General features: G+C 44.5%; 1 protein-coding gene across 14 annotated transcripts in view; it reads right to left on the minus strand.

The window, feature by feature from the left end:
- Positions 1 to 19,031, minus strand: part of FRMPD4 (FERM and PDZ domain containing 4) — an 829,477-nt gene that overhangs the window by 43,474 nt on the left and 766,972 nt on the right. For all 14 annotated transcript variants that reach the window (XM_078064492.1, XM_078064493.1, XM_078064491.1 and 11 more), the window contains one exon: positions 2,709 to 2,754. In XM_078064492.1, coding sequence (XP_077920618.1) covers positions 2,709 to 2,754 — 46 coding nt within the window. The remainder of the gene's footprint in view (positions 1 to 2,708; positions 2,755 to 19,031) is intronic.

A 19,031-nucleotide genomic window follows, 5' to 3' on the forward strand; every position in this document is an offset into this window, starting at 1 on the left:
AGGCCAAGAATTCAGGCCAGGGCATTTTTCTTGTTCTGGATTTGTGACTATTTTATATAATTGACGTATGTTTTAAAAATTACTTTTGGTTAATAAAAACATAACCTCCTTGAGTCTGAAGGTCACTGAGTTAGAGTCAACAAAATAATGGCTTATCCCACTGGCTGGAGTTATTTGCGACACGCGGGGTATGTAATCCCGCCATGACTGTGGTTTTCACTTGGATCTCCTTTTTTTTTTTTTTTTTTTTTTTAAGATTTTATTTATTTATTTGAGAGAGAGAGAATGAGAGAGAGAGCACATGAGAGGGGGGAGGGTCAGAGGGAGAAGCAGACTCCCTGCCGAGCAGGGAGCCCGATGTGGGACTCGATCCAGGGACTCCAGGATCATGACCTGAGCCGAAGGCAGTCGCTCAACCAACTGAGCCACCCAGGCGCCCCACTTGGATCTCCTTTTGCAGCTCAAAAAACATACAATGTACACCACTCAGTAACCCGATGAGTTAATTCTTAGCAACCTAAAGGCCCGTAGGTGCTGATCACAAGCATTTCCTATCCTGTGGTGGGAAATGACGAATAATTACCATTTAAAATAATCAGATTCTCCTGCCGTTAATTAATTTAAGATTAGAAGGGCTCTAATCAGCCTCTGCACCTCTTTCCAAATTTGCTGTTGCTAAGGTGGCCAGAGTAGATGTGTGCCATGCTCTTGGGGCTTTTAGATGCTGAGAAGTCACTAGAAAACATCATTTGGAAAAAATTACATAAAGAAGGTAAAATTGCTGAAACTGAAGCATAAGGTCTTACATTTGCACTTCCGGTATGTCTACAGTACTAGAGACACAGGAGGCATGGAGGAAATATTTGCTGAGGTCTAAGTAGCCCACAGTCATCACCGGGTAACTTAGTGTGGAGTTCCCCCAAAGTAGACCCTGAGACAAGACTCCACAAACAGGTAGCTGAATGGGAGGCACTCCCAGGAAGCACGCATAGGTGGGCAGGAGGAAGGGAGACAGGGGGTGGAAGAGTAAGCCAATGAAGCATTCTGTAAGTCATTCGCCACTGTGAGCAACTGGAGCTTCAAGCGGTTGGGGACATCTTGGAACGAGGCAGCCCACAGGCCTCAGAGTTAGAATGTCAGAGGAGACAGAGAGCTAGGGTATATATTCATCAGCTCCTGTCAATCAGTGATGGAGGGGCTGCTCGTCCAGGAGTGTTATTTCCTCAGCAGTTGTGGCCTGCTGCATGAGCATCCTCTTGCAGCCCGAAAAAACCCATGGGCAAACAATCACTGGCGCTCTCGGCTGGGTATTGGGCTGGCACGCTCAGCATGACACATGGCAGGAGGATCTGGTCTGGGTTCTGATACCATCTAATACTCGGGGGCTCCCGAGTCAAGAAATGAGGAAGTGTGGATAGATTTGAAGTGAGCGTGAGTGACAATCTGGTTAACAGAAACAATGTAGCTGTACTTTCTCTGGAAGGAATCATGGAATCATGAGATGCAGAGCAGGGGAGCCCTTGCACGTGAGTCAGTGTGACCCTCTCAGGCAGGTGCCGAAATCTGAGCGGGTGTGGGAGTCACCTGTTCTATTGCTGGGAACTAGATCTCAAATCTCAGTTCTCTTACATCCTGCTGTCTCCTTGGTTTTCAAATCCAGACATGCGTGTGCAGTTGTGGCAGAGAGGGACCAAAAGGAACAGTGAATGCTGAACTAAGCTTTTATTATAAATAGTTACATCCTGGATGGCATGATTTATTGTCTTGGTTAATTCTATTTGTTATCTTATCGGAATCTTGAATACATATTTTTTTCCTGCCTGAAATGCTTAGGCCATAGTGCTTAGGAGGAAAGCGCGGGGACAGGGAAGAGGAAGAGTTTGGTCAGGAGATGGAGACTGACCATGGCAGAGCCTCCACCTCCACGGGGAAGAAAACAGAAGCGTAAACAGGTGGGATCTCCGTGAATCCCTGCAAAGGCCACAAAGTACCGATGGCAAATGTTTTGGGGGGGGGGGGATCTGGAGGAATTTCTTGCTATTTTTGAGTTCAACTGCCGATGTATGGAATTCACAAACAACAGCAAATCTACAGAAATAGAAAGTCAGTTAGTAGTTGCCTGGGTCTGAGGGTAGGCAGGGGGTATTCACTGTAAATGGGAACGAGGGTTCTCATGGGGCTGAAGGAAGTGTTCTCGAACTGGACCATGGTGATGTCTGCAAACTTTGGTAAATTTTATACAGATCATTGAATTGTATGCTTAAATCAAATTCTGACAGCCGTATTTCCTCTAATAGCCACCTTTAAAGGGGGGGGTCTCCCTGAAATATCTACCAATTAGAAGGGGATATGAAAAAGAATTATGCTAGAACATCCTACAATCAAACATTCCCATTCCATTTGTGATTCTTAAGCTAGAAACCATAAGAAAGTCTTGAGTCTTGTCTGATTTCCAGATGTGAGTCCCACAGATTGAATAGCTGGTTTTCAAGATATATAGAAAATGCGTTATTTTCCTTTCTCTCCTATGAATGGTTTTGCTATCATGGTGTATAAAATACAAATAATGAAGATTTCTGAACTCATATTGTGAGTGCATGCTGTTTTTCTCTGCTGTTATTCATTGTCACGGTTTCCCCGGCCTGGGAGGAGGAGGAGGCTAGAATCCTGGGATCATACAGTGGCACTTTTACTCACAGGACACTTACAGGGTAAGGCTGAATAACAGTGAGGAGTATCGATTCTTTGCAGCTTCTGAAAGAGAAGAAAAACAAACATATTTATGAAATGCACAGAGGCTGGACTCTACATGACAGCGTTCTTTTGAAATGCAATGTATGATGTGTTGGCGAATGTTTCCGGGGCTCTTGGGCAGAGTAAATCAAAAAGCTCAAAAATGGGCTTTCAGACCTCAGAGAAAACCAAAATCCAGCGTTCACCCAGTGTAACAAACAGCCTGATTAAAAGCTTCCCATGCGGTTTACGTTGGGCGCCATTATCTGTGAGGCCGAACAGCACGCCTTTGAAATCAGCACTCGCCCAGAGAAACGACTGTTGGAGAAGCCTCGACTCCATCAGTCTCCGCACTTTCCGCTACCCTCCACATTGATTCTCCCCCTTTTGATTTTAATTTTCTAGAAAGGGAATCGATTTTTAAAAATTCGTAACATCCATATCTGCTCAGGGTCAGCAGCATGAAAGAGAACTGTCAGTGTGGGTTTCTTGTGTGCAAACAGCACCCCGCGAACATCACTTCCCCACGCCAGGGAGCTCACTGGGTCCACAGTAACAACGCCCAGGACGCTGGGGCGCTAAGTAGTTCAGATGGGCACTCGCCGGGAAATAGTGTTCACGATAGGTGTCCCCCAAGGCAATATCATGTTTATTTAATGTCCCCCAAATAACCCAATCCTGACAAATAACTCAACCCCTCAGGGAAAATCATGCTGTGGGTATAATATTTTTCCTTCCTTCCCTTTCCATCCTGAGTAGAAGGAAGGTCAGATGCCACTTTGTTGAGGAGACGCTGACTTTTCCTACTTTAGGTTTTAATGAATGACCTGCTTTTGTGATTTACTGTCCAAATGAATAAAGTAAAGGGAGTCCGTTTCAAGGCCATTTCCTGGAAGAAGCCACGGCAGATCATATTTCTAGCAATCTTTGCACTGGGGCTAGGTGCCCTCCCGTCAGGCTGGGTTGGACCGGGTTGGGCCACTGGCCACAGCAGCTCTGGGTGTGGACCGGGAGGTGGGGAGTGTGGTGGGGGAGGACAGAGATCAACAGAGTAGAGAGGGGAGGAATAAAACGCAAGAAACTCAGAGAAGTATGATGATTGTTTATACCCTGAATGGATGAGTTTGATGAATTCCACTCTCTGCACGTATGGTTTAATAAAAAACTCATGATTTGGAAGAGGATGAAGAAATGGGGGGTAGATGTATGTTAGCAATCTTACGAACTGCTGAAGGGGAGGTGGCTCTTGGAGACCTCTGAAGTAATCCCTCATTTGCTCACCAAGACAATGGAGGACCAGCCTCCCAACTCTTTGGGGCCGATCCACTGCACCAAACTACCACTCATTTGGTGGACCTAACACCATCCCCCAGCCCCCACTGTTGCCATACAGATGTCTGCATGAGAGAAACAAACACTCAGAAAGCAACACAAGTACCGCTTCTCAGCTCTCACTCGAGTTCCCCTTGCTTGAGGGAAACAAGGAACGCCCAGCAGATGAGAGATGGGATACAGCCCAGTTGACTGAAGCCTTTGTGCACATGGCAGCCATAGTAGTGGGCGTGCTCTGCCCAAGGCCTGCCCCCAGGGCCCTCAGGAGCAGGAACTGGGCCCAGGGATCCGTGCTCAGGGCAGAGCTGATTGGACCCAGGGGTTGGAGTGAGCCAATCGGATTTCCTCTCTGCAGGATCAGAACCAAGAAACACAAGAGTGTTGGATGCTGAGGGCCAGTCGTGGCTGAGCCAAGAGTAAAGGTGACAGAGGCAGGTACTCCCCTGTGCCGCCCTGGCTCCCACCATCCTGTTAGAAAGAAAAGAATTGATGGAAAAATCTCAATAGAACTATTATCAGCTCTGGGAATGGGCTTTTATTTCTGTTTCCTTTCATCTACAAGTACTTAATTACCCCTGCCAGACATGAAGAATGAACTCCATAGTGCTTTGGGTCTGTTAGGATTCCTCACTCAAACTTACGATGGGTAAAACAACAACAACAACAACAACAACAAGGAAGCCCTGTGTGTTCATAAGTTACAGGATGCCAAGCCAGCTGAGGCGGATCTAGCTGAGGCCTCATGCCAACAGATCCCAATCAGCTTTGCACGCCAAAGCAAGGTGCTGCAGGACTTTCAAGGAGGTACTGAAAACCAGAGTTTGGGACTTTTAACCCCTTATGCACCTCGGAGCTGGACTCATTGCTTAATTAAAAACAACAACAAAAAAAGGCAACTGGGAGAGGTTGGTAGAAGCAACATATGCCCAAAGAACAGAGGCTACATTTACAAAATTCCTACCCTCCCACTGAGGCAGGCCTAAAGTGTGCAATTCCTGGGGCCAATATGTGGACGATGCAGTAGAAACGGTACCCTGGGGTCATTGAATAAAGGCATCTTGCTCAGCTGAGCCACTCTAGGGGTGAGAGAGCTTTGGTAGAAAGATGGAGAAGCCAGCCATCCTCTGGGTTCTCTCTGACTCAAGGGAGCTGTAGTTGGAGAAATCTTCCGGGAATCCACAAACATGCCCATAAGGGAAAGAGTCAACTTTCTTTTTCTTTTTTAAAGATTTTATTTATTTGAAAGAGAGGGAGTGAGCATGAGCATGGGGAGGGGCAGAGGGAGAGGGAGAAGGAGTCTCCCTGCTCATGGGGCTCAATTCCAGGACCCTGGGATCATGACCTGAGCCGAAGGCAGATGCTCAACCAACTGAGCCACCCAGGCGCCCAAGAGTCAACTTGCATTATCCTCCATAGATAGAGGAAACACCAATGCCAGATCACATTGGTGCCAATCAAGTGAGAACTCTCCTGCTTTTTACCTCACTGTCCTGGTCCCATTTCTATGTGGAAGGAGCCAAAGCTAGAGAAGAAGGTTGGGGAATGCCCCTTAGCCCACTGCAGGCTTCCCAGGCATGGAACAGGGGCAAGGAAGGTGTTTTGTGGAGTTGGGAGTTTCGATTCTTACACAATTGAATGTTTAAACTATAGATTACAAGCTGTTGTGATTACAAGTGTACAAGTGACTGGAGAATTTCCCTAAACCTGCTTTGGATCTCTTAGAATTCCTAACCCTAAGATCCTGGGGTGGGGGGTGGGGGGTGGTGTGTGTGGATCTAAGCCATTTTAAAATCGCTTCAACAGAAAGATTAGAATGGAGAATGGAAGATGCCACATTCCAGTAAGCAGATAACTTCCTTTTATGAAGGTCTGAAACAGCTAGGGACGTTAAAAAATACATTTAGGGGCATGTGTAGAGAAGTATTATTTCATAATAAATTCCAAGTGACTCTTCTACTTTTGAAGAATAGCTTCAAAGTGCAGTACCAATAGTTTTGAAATAGTTGAGTTTGTTAAAAGCATCATTTAAATCCCTGAATCACAGTGCTGATCTGCAGAGGAAAATAGAGTTTGACCTCCCCTAAACTGCTCCTATCAAATTTGCCTTTGAGTCTTCAACAGAAGTCTCTTATCTCTTTTTGATGGGATCCCTTGAAACATGTTTGGGACATCCGGCATCGGCGGTTGCGGGTCACGCTTTGGCAACACATCCCATGTGTAAATTTCCCTGGCTGTGAATTTGTTGCAGCAAGCAAAGTGATGTGAGGAAGAGCTAGGATTCTAATGAGGCTTTCGGTGTTAAAATCTCTTCCAACAATGCAGCTAAAGCCGGTGTCGTCTTTTTCCTAGAGCAGCATAGCTTGGCATCTTTCCTAAACTGCCTCTCTCACTTCATATTTACACGAATTTACTGTCGCAATATGTAATCATATTGGCATGCACTATTGTATATTTCCTTCTGCACCAACTAAATAGATCCCCTGATCAACTCAGAAACTGATACAGATGTAACAAAGTTCTGAAGAGCCCTGAGATTTCCTCAGAGATTGGGAAAACGAAACAAAACCAAGCCCAAATAACTAAAATATGTAGGAAGATATTTTATGTCAAAATTCAAGAGTCCTGCTTAAAAAAAAAAAGTCCAAACAAATTAACTATAAGGTTTTAAACTTCAAAAATGAAGTAAGGAATCAATCTATGAAGGCTGAAAGGTTCAGCTATGGGAAGGCAAAATAAAGAGGTAATTTAGGGCTATATATGAAAGGATTTGGTAAACTGTAACATGACATTCTAACATGATGCGAAAGACTGATGTGCAGTATTTTTATTTGAAAAGAAAGGTGGTAAGGCACAGAGAAAGGGCATTGGAACTCTCACTTCTAAGGTAAATGCACACACACATCAGATCCTTTCTTCTTCTTGTACTTCAGAGTTCTTTGGCGAGATTAGCAAAATATTCTTTTCTGCAAGCTACTGCGTGCACCTCAGCCCTTACACTCTCGGCTGGTGGACAGCTGCTGATGAAGGAAATCAGAGATGATTATAACAGCATTTCTCCAGTGACTCTTTGCTCAGAAGAGCCATTCTGCAGTCCTAGGCTTCCTTTTTATTTTTTTCTTTCTATCTGAACCAGGAGATGTGAAAAGAACATTAAGATTTTTATGATCTGAGAACCAGCCATAACATTGTCCGCCTAGTCAACTGCAGGCAAAGCTGGAGGAAATAATGCTGCCCTTCACTTTTAGAAAAGTTGCCACAGGACTACTTAGATTGGCGGTTTAATGCTTCATCTAGTTGACCTTTCCAACACTCTGCAGAGAGACACTAATTATCCATTGTATCGATTCCTAACATGTACTGAAGCCATTAGCTGGAAGAGAATGGCAACAGCTAGCAAATGACTAAGCATTCAAACCAGATCAACACATTAAGGCTAAGTGTGATCTGTCATGGACATTAGGAAACATTAACGCTCTACACATTGTTGCTGAACCGTGTTTTTACTTTGATAACTGCAAGGAATGGGATTATTTGTCATTTCTCAGTTATGTTCAGGGGATGCTGACAAAGAAAATGCACATAATGAAGCCACCACAGTCATCAGGGCAGCTAAGACAGAAGAGATGGATCAAAGAGTTCACTTGTCCAGGAGCACCGGCCTGGCTGCTACTAATTCTACAGTGTCTCTCCCAGTACCATTTTAACCCTTGAGAGAGGGGTTATACTGCCAAGCAAAAAAACCCCAACAGTTTGGTAGCCAGTGGGAAAAATGGAGAGAATTTAAGAAAAGATCCTTAATAAGCAATAGGTTAACGACCTCAGCCTGAAAAACTGGATGACTGAACTGTTCATCTTTTCCCATCTGAGCTACAGAGGCCCCACCCAAGATGGACCTCAATGAACCACACCTTCTGGTATCTAGACCTTGCGTAGTCTCGTCCCCTTGAATCCGGGCAAGTTCTGTGACTTACTTTTGATAAACAGAAATAGTGTGGAAGGGACACTGCATGACTCCCAGGCCTCAGTTAGAAGAATCCTAGGAAGCCTTGCAGAGACCCATTCCACGGGTGTCTTGGAATGCTCACTGAGAAGCCATCTACCAGGTAGGAAAGCCAACAACCGTGCGACCACCATGTTGTGAGGAAGCTGGCCATGTGGAGAAGCCCTGTGGAGAGAGGGGGACTCGCCTGGCCAGCTGCACCTCTGTCGGCTGCCCAGGTCCGGGCAAGAACGCAGGAATGAGCTGCTGGGATGAGCCACCTGGGATGTGCAGCCCAAACAAGCCTGCACGTGGCTACAGCTCTAGCTGGCTCTGAACAGCAGTGACAAGAGAGATACCAGCGAGAACCATGTGGACGAGTCCGGTCAACCCGCAGAGCACGACAGAGAAGAAATTATTTTATTATTTATTTTATGTATTTATTAGTTATTAATTAATTAATTATTTTATTAAGCCCTTACATTTGTTGGGCAGCAATAGAATACTGGAAAACCATCTGTCCATAAGGACTTTGAAAACTATGTTTTTAGGGGCACCTGGGTGGCTCAGCCGGTTAGGCGTCCAACTCTTGGTTTCGGCTCAGGTCATGATCTCGGGGGTTGTGAGATGGAGCCCCATGTTGGCCTCTGCGCTCAGAGCAGAGTCTGCTTGGGATTCTTTCTCCCTCTGCCACCCCCCCCACCCCGCACACACATGCGCTTTCTCACTCTCTCCCAATAAATAAAAATCTTAAAAAAGAAAAAAAACCTATGTTTTTAAAAAACAGTCATCAAAGGGGTCAAATGATTTTGAAATTGAACATGTCTCCCTTATCAAAGAAAAGACAGGGTCCAATTTAATGGCTCCCCAGAATACCGTGACATGGACTCACATTGAAATACAAAATGTCCGTCCTACAAACAGAGGTGGAAGCAGGGACAAAGATGCTCTAATACACTCAGGAGAGAGAAAAAGTTCCTACCAGAGTCTTGGACTAAAAGTGCTTCACTACAAAGAAGAATTTTGAGGGCACAATTGGCAGCATATTGTTGGGTAGATATTTGAACTTTGCAGAGCAAGGATTAAAGTACGTTGTAATTTTAGGTTTAGAATTAAATACTTATATACAGCCAAGGACTATAAATACAAACCTAGGGAGAAACCACAATTCTTTGCAAAATCTAATTCACATTTTAATGAATGTAGTTAAGGCTTAGGCTGTGCTTTTCTTTGTGAAGAATATTAGGTCATTAGGTTAAAATCACATAAATGATGCAGTGATTATCAAAATTAACATTTAAATGAAATCGGCTCATTTCAAGCACTTTATTTTACTGTACTTTTTAAACCTTTGCAGTGAAATTTCAGGTTAGGCGCTCAGAATGTGGGAACCGCTGTCAAGAGAGTTTCATTTGCATGTGATGTTTGTTTTTGGTCTGACCTAAATTTTTTGCCTATTTAATTTATTTTCAGCTGAATGAATGTTGTCTTTCGCCTTTGAACTACTTACCTTTAACTAATGGATGAAACCGGTACTTAGATTTAAGATTCATAAAGGACAGCTGGAGCTCTTGAGATAAAAATTAAATTGTTTTATACACACGTATGATACTAAGTAGCTCTCACCTCATTCACTCCTTTGATAAGTATTTACTGAGTATCTAGTAGTGCCAGGCATTTGCGATACATCGATGGTTCTCAACAGGGAACGATTCTGCGCCACAGAGCGCATTTGGCAATGACTGGAGACATTGATGGTTGTCACAACAACGGGGATGCCACTGGCATCTAGTAGGTAGAGGACAGTGTCCTACAGTGCACTGCACAGCCCCCGAAAACAAAGAATTTTCAGCCCAAAGTGTCAGTAGTGCCCAGACTGAGAGACCCTGGGCTGTATCAGACATACCCCTCAGGAATAATCACTATCCTGACTTCGTTTTTCTATTCTTTTCTTTCTTTATTCCTTTCTATTTTTTAAAGAGAGAGAGAGAGAGAGAGAGGGTGGAGTGGGGGAGGGGCAGAGGGAGAGGGAGACACAGAATCTTAAACAGGTTCCATGCTCAGCACAGGGCCTGATGCGGAACTCGATCTCATGTCCCTGAGAACACAACCTGAGCCGAAACCAAGAGTCCAGCGCTTAACTGAGTGCGCCACCCGGGTAGCCCATTCATTATCCTGACTTCTAACACCACAGAACAGTTTACCAATTGATGGACATTTGAGTGGTTTTCAAATTGGAGCTGTAAGATGGTATTGCTATTATTATTCTTGTAGATGTCCTCTGGTGAAAAAACGTACACACTTCTGTTTGGCATGTACCTAGGAGTAGGGCTGATAGGTCACTGGGTATGCACGTGCTCAGGTGAAGACAGTGTTTTATCTGACTGTGCCATTCCTTCGTGGTCCTGTGACATGGCTAGCTCTTTAATATGACGAACTCCACTAGCCTTCCTTAACCTTATTCTTTTACTCTTCTTGGTGTCTGACTGAGCTCCAAGAATGTCCTAAAGTTACTTATACATAGTTAAAGCTCTGTCGTCTTAGAGAGGGGTGCAAAAAGGTATGAGTGTACAACATTCAACTCATCCAACTAAATACTACAAACTGTATCAAAATTATTGGGAATCCCACAGATTTTAAACGGTGCTCCACGCAACCCTTCTGAGACAGGGCCACAGGCCAGTAGGAAGAGTCCTGGGCATGCTGTGTGTTTTCTTCTTCTTCTTCTTTTTTTTTAATTAATCTTTTTAAGAGTTTTTATTCATTTGAGAGGGAGGGTGCACAAGCAGGGGGAGGGGTAAAGGGAGAGGGAGAAGCAGATTCCCCGATGAATGGGGAGCCTGATGCGGGGCTCGATCCCAGAACCCAGAGATCATGACCTGAGTCGAGGGCAGTTGCTTAACTGACGGAGCCACCCAGGTGCCCCTGCTGTGCATTTTCAACCAGAAACTCTCCAGGGCTTTACCCACTGGATTGTGGGTTAGGTGTCTGTTGAAGAAAGGATTCTACTGCTAAAAACAAATAAGAAAACCAATGGACAAAAAGATTGCTCTTGGTTCATCAAATTCCAGTAGGCCTTAGTGTGCAATTCTAAATCTTATTCTGAATTTCCATGAAGCTATCCGGCATCCTCTTCTAGCTTTAACTTCCAGTCCTCAATGAAAAGTAAAGTTAAAAAAAAAAATTAAAAAAAAGTAAAGTTTTGGGGCACCTGGGTGGCTCATTCGTTAAGCACCTGCCTTCGGCTCAGGTCATGATCCCAGGCTCCTGGGATCGAGCCCCACATCGGGCTCCCTGCTCCGCGGGAAGCCTGCTTCTCCCTCTCCCTCTCCCCCTGCTTGTGTTCCCTCTCTGTGTCTCTCTCTGTCAAATAAATAAATAAAATCTTTAAAAAATAAAATAAAATAAAAGAGTACAGTTTTATTGGATTAGGTTGCTTTTCTACTCTTTACATTTTAAGAACGACAATAATATTGTTTGCTATTTCACATGGCAAATGTAGAACATTGTAGTAATAATCACAATGCTCTAAAAGACAGGAAAAACTATTATCCCATTTTTACTGATAAGAAAACGAGGCTCAGAAAGGTTACAGTGGCATTTACGTTCCTGACCGGAGACTTTGGGCTTGGCCATGACTTGCTGTGGTAAGAGGTAAAGAAGTGACAGCATGCCAGATCAGAGCCCACACTTTTGGAGGCCTTGTGTGTTCCTGCTTGTCCACTCCTGCTCCGTATGAGCAGGTACAGACCGTACCCCAGCCAGCCCCTTGGCCCAAGGAGGATGAGACACCCGTGCAGTGGACCTGCCCCTCATCTGCAGCTTTCGGGCAAGCCCGGCCAAGATCAGCAGAACCACCCCAACCAGTTTTCAGATGCATGAGAAAAAAAATGCTTATTTCTAGACACAGAAGGACAAATATCGTAAGATTCCACTTACGAAATATCTGGACTAGGCAGATTCATAGAGCCAGAAGGTAGATTCAAGGTTACCGGGGCGGGCGGGGGGGAGGAGGACTAGGAGGAAGGTGGGATGGAGACATTTTGGTGAATGGGTACGGAGTTTCTGTTTGGGGTGATGAACAATTATTTGGAAATAGGCAGCGGTGATGGTCGTACAACACTCTGAGTGTAATTAACGTCTCTGAGTTGTACACGTAGAAGTGGTGAAAATGGCAAATGTAATGCTATGTGATATTACCGCAGTCATAAAAGAGAACATGTTTGTTGTCACAAGCCACTGAGACCTTGTGGTTATTTGTTGTGAAGCAATACAGCCCCCAATCCAACAGTAGGGCAGATCTTCTATAAAGAGAAGAATGAGAATTTGATGGAACACTGAATATGAGTATGAGGAGAAGAAAGAGGGGGAAAATGTCACATTCAACATCTGGTCTGCTGCATAACATCTCTCCATGGTAAAAATAAATTAGGTAGCGGGCCAAGGAAGGGACTGATGGTTGGGGCCATTAAAAGAGACCATTTGGAAGTGGCTCGTGCCATTTCAGGGTCATTCCCACGGAGGCCCTGCTGTCGTGGAGCATACGAAACGACGAGAAAAATTCAGGGAGCTGGAAACATTAAAAAATTGGAAGCTAATACAAATTTGGAGCCTGAAAGACTGGGAGAGATCAGAAGGAGACAGGCAGTGTCATCTGCCAAGCTGAAGCTGTTAGAAAGAATAGTTCACAACCCGAGTTGATTCTTTAAAAAAAATAAAAAATAAAAAATCACATTGTTATGCAATTCAAATCAATTTGCCTTGACAGTCGCTTTCCCTTGCTCTCTTAGTTCAGAGGAATTTTATGTGTGATTCTGCCCTCTTTCAGGGCTTACAGCACCTTCTGTTCACCAGTCCTGCAGTGCGCTCACAATACAGGGGCTTAATATATTTTTAAAAGATAAAATTAAACAGAAGGCCAGAGACTGTAATGCACTACATGGCACAATGGCAAATGGGAGGCGGCAGTTGAAGCCTTTTTTATACATAAGCCGAGGGGCGAACATTGTTCAAGAAATGAGGTGCTTTTGGCCAAAAGTCTCAGCAGCAAGCGATGCGCCCACAAAATGGATATAATAACAGTAATAATAATAACAGGCCTGTTCAGGGGATTGTTGGGAGGAGGACAAATTATAGATGGCTGAAATGCTTTTAGTATCTTGGCAGAAAGGTATTATGTAAATTCCCAGTTTTTTTTCCTTTCATTATTTTTCCTTGAAGACTGCCAAAAAAAAAAAAAAAAAAAAGATCCTAGTGGGTGGATGAGAACAGGGATTGAGGGAGGAAAGGGAGAAAAAATAATTCAGGGAAGCAAGTGATAGAGAGAAGTACTTCTTGGCCATTGCGTTTGCTTTAATAAACTTCATCTACTTAGCCACGTGGCTATGGAGGACGCGGAGTGTCTGCGAGATTTCATTCCCCCCCGCCCCCCCGGCTCTTGCCCAGGAAATATTTAGATTTTATGTCCATTTTGCTAAAAGAATCCTCTCCATCTTGTTGACACGACTATTGCCTTCACTCCCAACATTGTGCTCGGTGTTTCAGCATGCACCAAGAGTATCTTCTGCAGGCGACTATAAACGCCCGCTCCCAAGGGCAGACACTGATACTTGTGCTCTAGGACAGGTGCATGCAAAGGCCATTAAGTGCAATTCTTGTTTTAAACAGAACATTTCGGAAGGCAGGGCTGAATTCAGTCAGCGTGTCGCCATTTGTAGTGAGAGAAATTAAATTCCGATCTTGGACTCCACGGATGTATTCAACGTCACCAGGTGAGATGATAATGAGACGCTTAGGGCTTTCAGACAACCAACACAGGGATTGGGCTTTAAGTTCATTCACTTCATCAGCATATTTGGAAAAAAAATAGCTTTTTTATCAAGAAGTGGAATGCCTCCTGTCTCCTTTCTCTCTGGTCTATTTGGAAGCAATTTGAACCATTTTCCTGAGCTATTATGTTGATCATATCACTTCCTTCGCAAAACACTATAATGATTTCCAACTGCATCTTATTTCTAGTAGGATTCTTAATCTCTTCCTCCCAGTAGAGGACATCCCTAGTAGCTCTCCACTTATCTTTACTTACATTTCAACTTTAAAAACCACTGGAATTCATTGAACACACATTTGACAAGCCTCTGCTATGCATCAAAGACTCTTCTAGGCTATATGGATACATCAGTGAACAAAACACAAAATCATCCCTGCTCGCCTGTGGTTGCCAATCTGTGGAATCATCAAGGACTTGGGCATTGAGCAGGGGATGCCTTAGCCGGCTGGCAGCGAGCCTGAGCGAGCCCCTTCAACCTCCGGCCATTTGTGTTCTCATCCGAAAGATGCAGAAACTGGACGGAATCTCCAATTACATGGGTTTCTCCCAGAGACCCAGTGCTGCTTACTCTTTCAGTCCCCTACATTAACCAATCTGCTTGGTTCAATGTTATTTACCTAAAACTGCCCGAAACGTTTTCTTTGATAACAAATGATACCCCATCCTCTTTCTTCAGACCACTCTCCAAGAATCACTCCCTTCAAGTCTTCCCAGATTACCCCATCTGCCTTCAAACCTACTGGTGTCCATGGCAACCTTTCAACATTCAGAGACAGCTCTGCAGGGGCAGGTGGGAGGAAAGACTGACTCTCCCTAACGAAAAGAGGGAACAAATTGGGAAAAGAGAGAAACGGGTTGCTTGGCTACCTGGAGTCAGATGGCTTGGATCGGTTTTATGAGAAGGCTACCGCGCACAAGGTTCCGGTGTGGATAGGAAGGAGAGATGGTCAAGGTCTGTGTGGGCCCAACTGGCAACATTCTGAGACGAAGTACCGGTACAAGCGAGCATTTATTTCATGTCTACTGTATGCTGGGGACAGTGTAAAGCACTTCGTACCCAATATTTCTCATGTACTCCCTTCAGGTAAATTAGGAACTAAGTGTTATTATTTCCCATTTAGAGATGAAGGTACAGAGGCTCTGAAGACAAAAATACTTTGAACCCAGGTGCCAGAAGTGTAAAAAAACAACCACAAAAAAACCTCATTTACCAAAGCTTATCCACTCTTGCTGTCCTGCCGCAGGGAGGTCCTTGCTACAAACTCAGTCACGGGCTCACCCTGGGGCAGAATCTGGGTCGCGAGTGACAGGATTAAGTGGGGATAAGGTATGAGAGATGTATTGCACACGACCCCGACCCATATGTCTTTGTTGTTGTCATTTCAACCACTATTGTTTTTATTATCATTAATGCCTGTCTCAAGAGCCCAGAGGGAGAGCATTCTAGAAGATACAGAGGAGAGTGTAGTCCAGTGATAGAGTTGCTCATTTCACTGCAACATAAAGAATCGTTCTTCCCTGACCAGGCACGCTGCACAGTCTTCGTGCTTCTGTCTCAGCTCACCATCCCTGAGGTTCTGAGGCTCCATCACTCCTGCAGGAGATGACGAGATGCTCTAGATTTGTTCTCACCTGTGACTTGGAGAAGCCTGGGAGTGTGCTGATTGGCAAGGTAGGTTTCTAAAGCAGGACCCTGACACTTGTCCAGGTCGGCAGCCTCCTAGGATGGGACCTAGTCTCCTGGGTGTGACAAACACTTTCTCAGGCCTTGCCCAGTCACATAACACTGCGTCCTGCCTGTGGCATGTGTCCCAGCCAGTATGGCCCATGTAGGAAATGACAGGGAACACTGCAAAGCAGCCGAGTTCAAGACATCACAGCTCCGTCGGCGTCCGTTCGTTATTCATCACTGACTGCATCAGGCCTGGCTCAGGCTGCTTGACCCTCATCATCTCAAACCTTTAAAATAACTCTGCAAGGTGTTTTTCATTATTTCTGCCTCCACGTCAGAAAACAGGCTCTCTTCAGAGGCTAACTAAGCATCTTGTCCAAGGCCACACTGCTCATTCGAGGGGGAGCCAGGAATCCCACCCAGGCTATGCACCCCAATATTCTTTCCCTCTTTCCATGGTAGTCATTATCTGCATTCAGAGCGCCCACACCCCAAAGTTTTACCCATGACAGCTGCCTAATAAAGATACATGTTGCATTTATCTTACAGGCCCCAAAGCATGTTCTCATATTGTTTCTTTATATTTCCACAATGCTAGTGACAATTAAGTATCCAGTTCTCCATTTGGTAGTTAACTACACTGTGGTGCAGGGAGGTTCACCATCTGCTGGATTCGTGCACTTCACCCAGCAGGGCGGGGTTTGGCAGCTATAAAGCAGAGCTACTGCAGATGTCTTGGAAACAGAACGGAGAAAGAACAACTAAACTTGTGGGAGCTAGGGGGACACTCAGTGAAGAACCACCCAGAAGGCAGCTTTTGAGCTGGATCTTGATGGACGGGGAAGAGCTTGACAAAAGTAGTTTCTAGGAACACCGAAGATGAAAACAGTTTTTCTTCTTTTTTAGAGAGAGCATGAGCAGGGCGTGGAGGGGCAGAGGGAGGGTTTTAAGCAACCTCCATGCTCAGCTCAGAGCCCGATGCGGGGCTCGATCTCACGACCCTGAGATCACGACCTGAGCCAAAATCAAGAGTCAGATGCTTAACAAACTGAGCCACCCACACGTCCCGGTGAAAACAGTTCCATAGGCAGGAATGCTTTGGGGCTGGTTAGGGAATAGTGCATTTCCAAGCATAACTAGGACACAAGATGGGTGAGTGGCTCTTGAGGGAGAAAAAACTGGAAAGAAAGACTAGGGAGAGGTAAGGAAGACCCAGTTGATGGAAAAAATCCTGACGAGAACCACCCTTCAGTAGCGGAGTCATTACTGAATGAGAAATAACTGGCAGAAATTATCCTGTGCATCAGAAAGCAAATGGACAATCAGCTTTATTTTTCTAAAGGTTCACTCAGCCCACAGAGAAGGCAAATGTCAGGGGCATGGGGAGAAGGTGACTCAGTGATGAAGCTCTTGCCATATTCCAGGTGAGGGGAAATGATGACTTAAACTAAAGAGGCAGAAAGGGCGACGAGGAAGGGAGATATGAGGAAGATTTAGAGGAAACCTGTGTCCAGAGGCTCACAACTGAATGGTGTCCAAGAATGAAAAGGTGAAAGGCACTGATGGAGTTCATGAAATGGAACTGTGGATAAGGCTGTTCCGCTGCCAGAAGTAGCTGGGGCTCGCAGGTGTTCCTAGAGGTTAACGATCACAGCCACTAACTCCCAATCTCCATGCACTGGAGCTGGAACCACGAGGAGCTCTAAGGGGGTTGAACTTGCGCTTGAATATTAACAAGGCAATGGTAGTCTCTGAACTCTTGTTCCAGCTGGTAACTTTCATGTGCATGTCAGTTAACAGGGCACATGTAAAAGAGAGAAATACTATTTTTAACGTTGGCAAGGAAGAGAGGTGACACCGATGAAGAAGCTGTAATTCTAAGATGGCACATACAGAGAGTACTTGGAAACAGCTGCAAGACAGACTGCACCTTCCCGCTAGGAGGAGAAATCAGGTTAAGGAAGCATAGGTACAAAGCTCAAACAGCGATCCGGAAACAACACCCTCAACACCCTCTCAGAAAACCTAGCAATGCCCTAATCCCCTCTAAAAGTTGACAGATTTTCAGTCAACCATGATAATATTTCACTGATGGAAAGAAGTTGTGGGATTTACACTAAATTTTTGAAGTGTGCCTGCCACGTCTGAATTTAGCCTCAATCTAAGAAAACTTTTTTTTTTTTTTAAAGATTTTATTTATTTATTTGACAGAGAGAGACAGTGAGAGAGGGAACACAAGCAGGCAGAGTGGGAGAGGGAGAAGCAGGCTCCCCGCCGAACAGAGAGCCCGATGCGGGGCTCGATCCCAGGACCCTGGGATCATGACCTGAGCCGAAGGCAGACGCCCAACGACTGAGCCACCCAGGCGCCCCCTAAGAAAACTATTTATAAATTAATCTTTGGCAAGGCAGAGAGAAATCTTGTTTTCCTGTCTATTGGGAAATAACTGCTTTGAACATGAGCTTGGACTGCACTAACCTTGCAACTGAATTCTGAGACCTTTCTGCTTTGTATTAATAGGGCTTATGGTCTACATTTGGGCTGATGATATAAAAAAAAGTGTTTTCACTCTCAAAAGCTATCTAATTACTACATGAAGAATCATATGAAGATTACTTTTTTCTTTTTCCCTTTTAAAGATTTTATTTATTTGTCAGAGAGAAACAGCACAAGGAGGGGGAGAGGCAGGCAGAGGGAGAAGCAGGCTCCTTGCTGAGCAAGGAGCCCGATGCAGGACTCGATCCCAGGACCCCAGGATCATGACCTGAGCCGAAGGCAGACGCTTCACTGGCTGAGCCACCCAGGTGCCCCTGAAGATTACTTTTCAAAAGCAGATATCCACTGGGGTTAAAAACAAACAGCAAACAAACATAAGTAGTGAAACAGCTTCCTTCCTATAGAACCTAAGGACATGGCTTACATCATTTCCCCATATATCCCCAATATAGTAAGAGATTAGAATTTCAGCAGAACAACTGCCCTTTTCCACTTTCAAGGCCATTAAGAACAGAGGGTGTGGTTGGTGATTTCCACTTGTAATCATCCTGGATTTTTCACTCCTGCCACCAAATGGAAGCATGTCCATACTCAGACACAACTCATGTCTATACCCAGAGACAACTCAAAAGGATACAAGTCAAAATGTATGTAACAGTCTTAAAAATATGATTTTTATATTTTAAAATTTTTATATTTTAAAATTTTATTTTTGTCTCTTATACTATTTTTTCTCTTGAGTTTCAGTAATGTCCAAGGAGGATCAATATTCAGCTTCATAAAATAGAAAAAAAAGCCCTATAGGGTGGTGAGGAGATAAGAAAAGGCGAATATAAAAACTGAGTTAAAGAGCGAGTTTTCAAAATTACCTATTGCTTAATACAAAATAACATGCATAGAAAAACGTTTGAAATAAAATCCAACAAGATCTGAGTGAATCATAACACATTGGAAACAATGGTAAGGGATTAGCAGGAAATATAAAATGG

This window comes from Halichoerus grypus, chromosome X (assembly GCF_964656455.1).
Source record: "Halichoerus grypus chromosome X, mHalGry1.hap1.1, whole genome shotgun sequence".
NCBI classification, from domain to species: Eukaryota; Metazoa; Chordata; class Mammalia; order Carnivora; family Phocidae; genus Halichoerus; species Halichoerus grypus.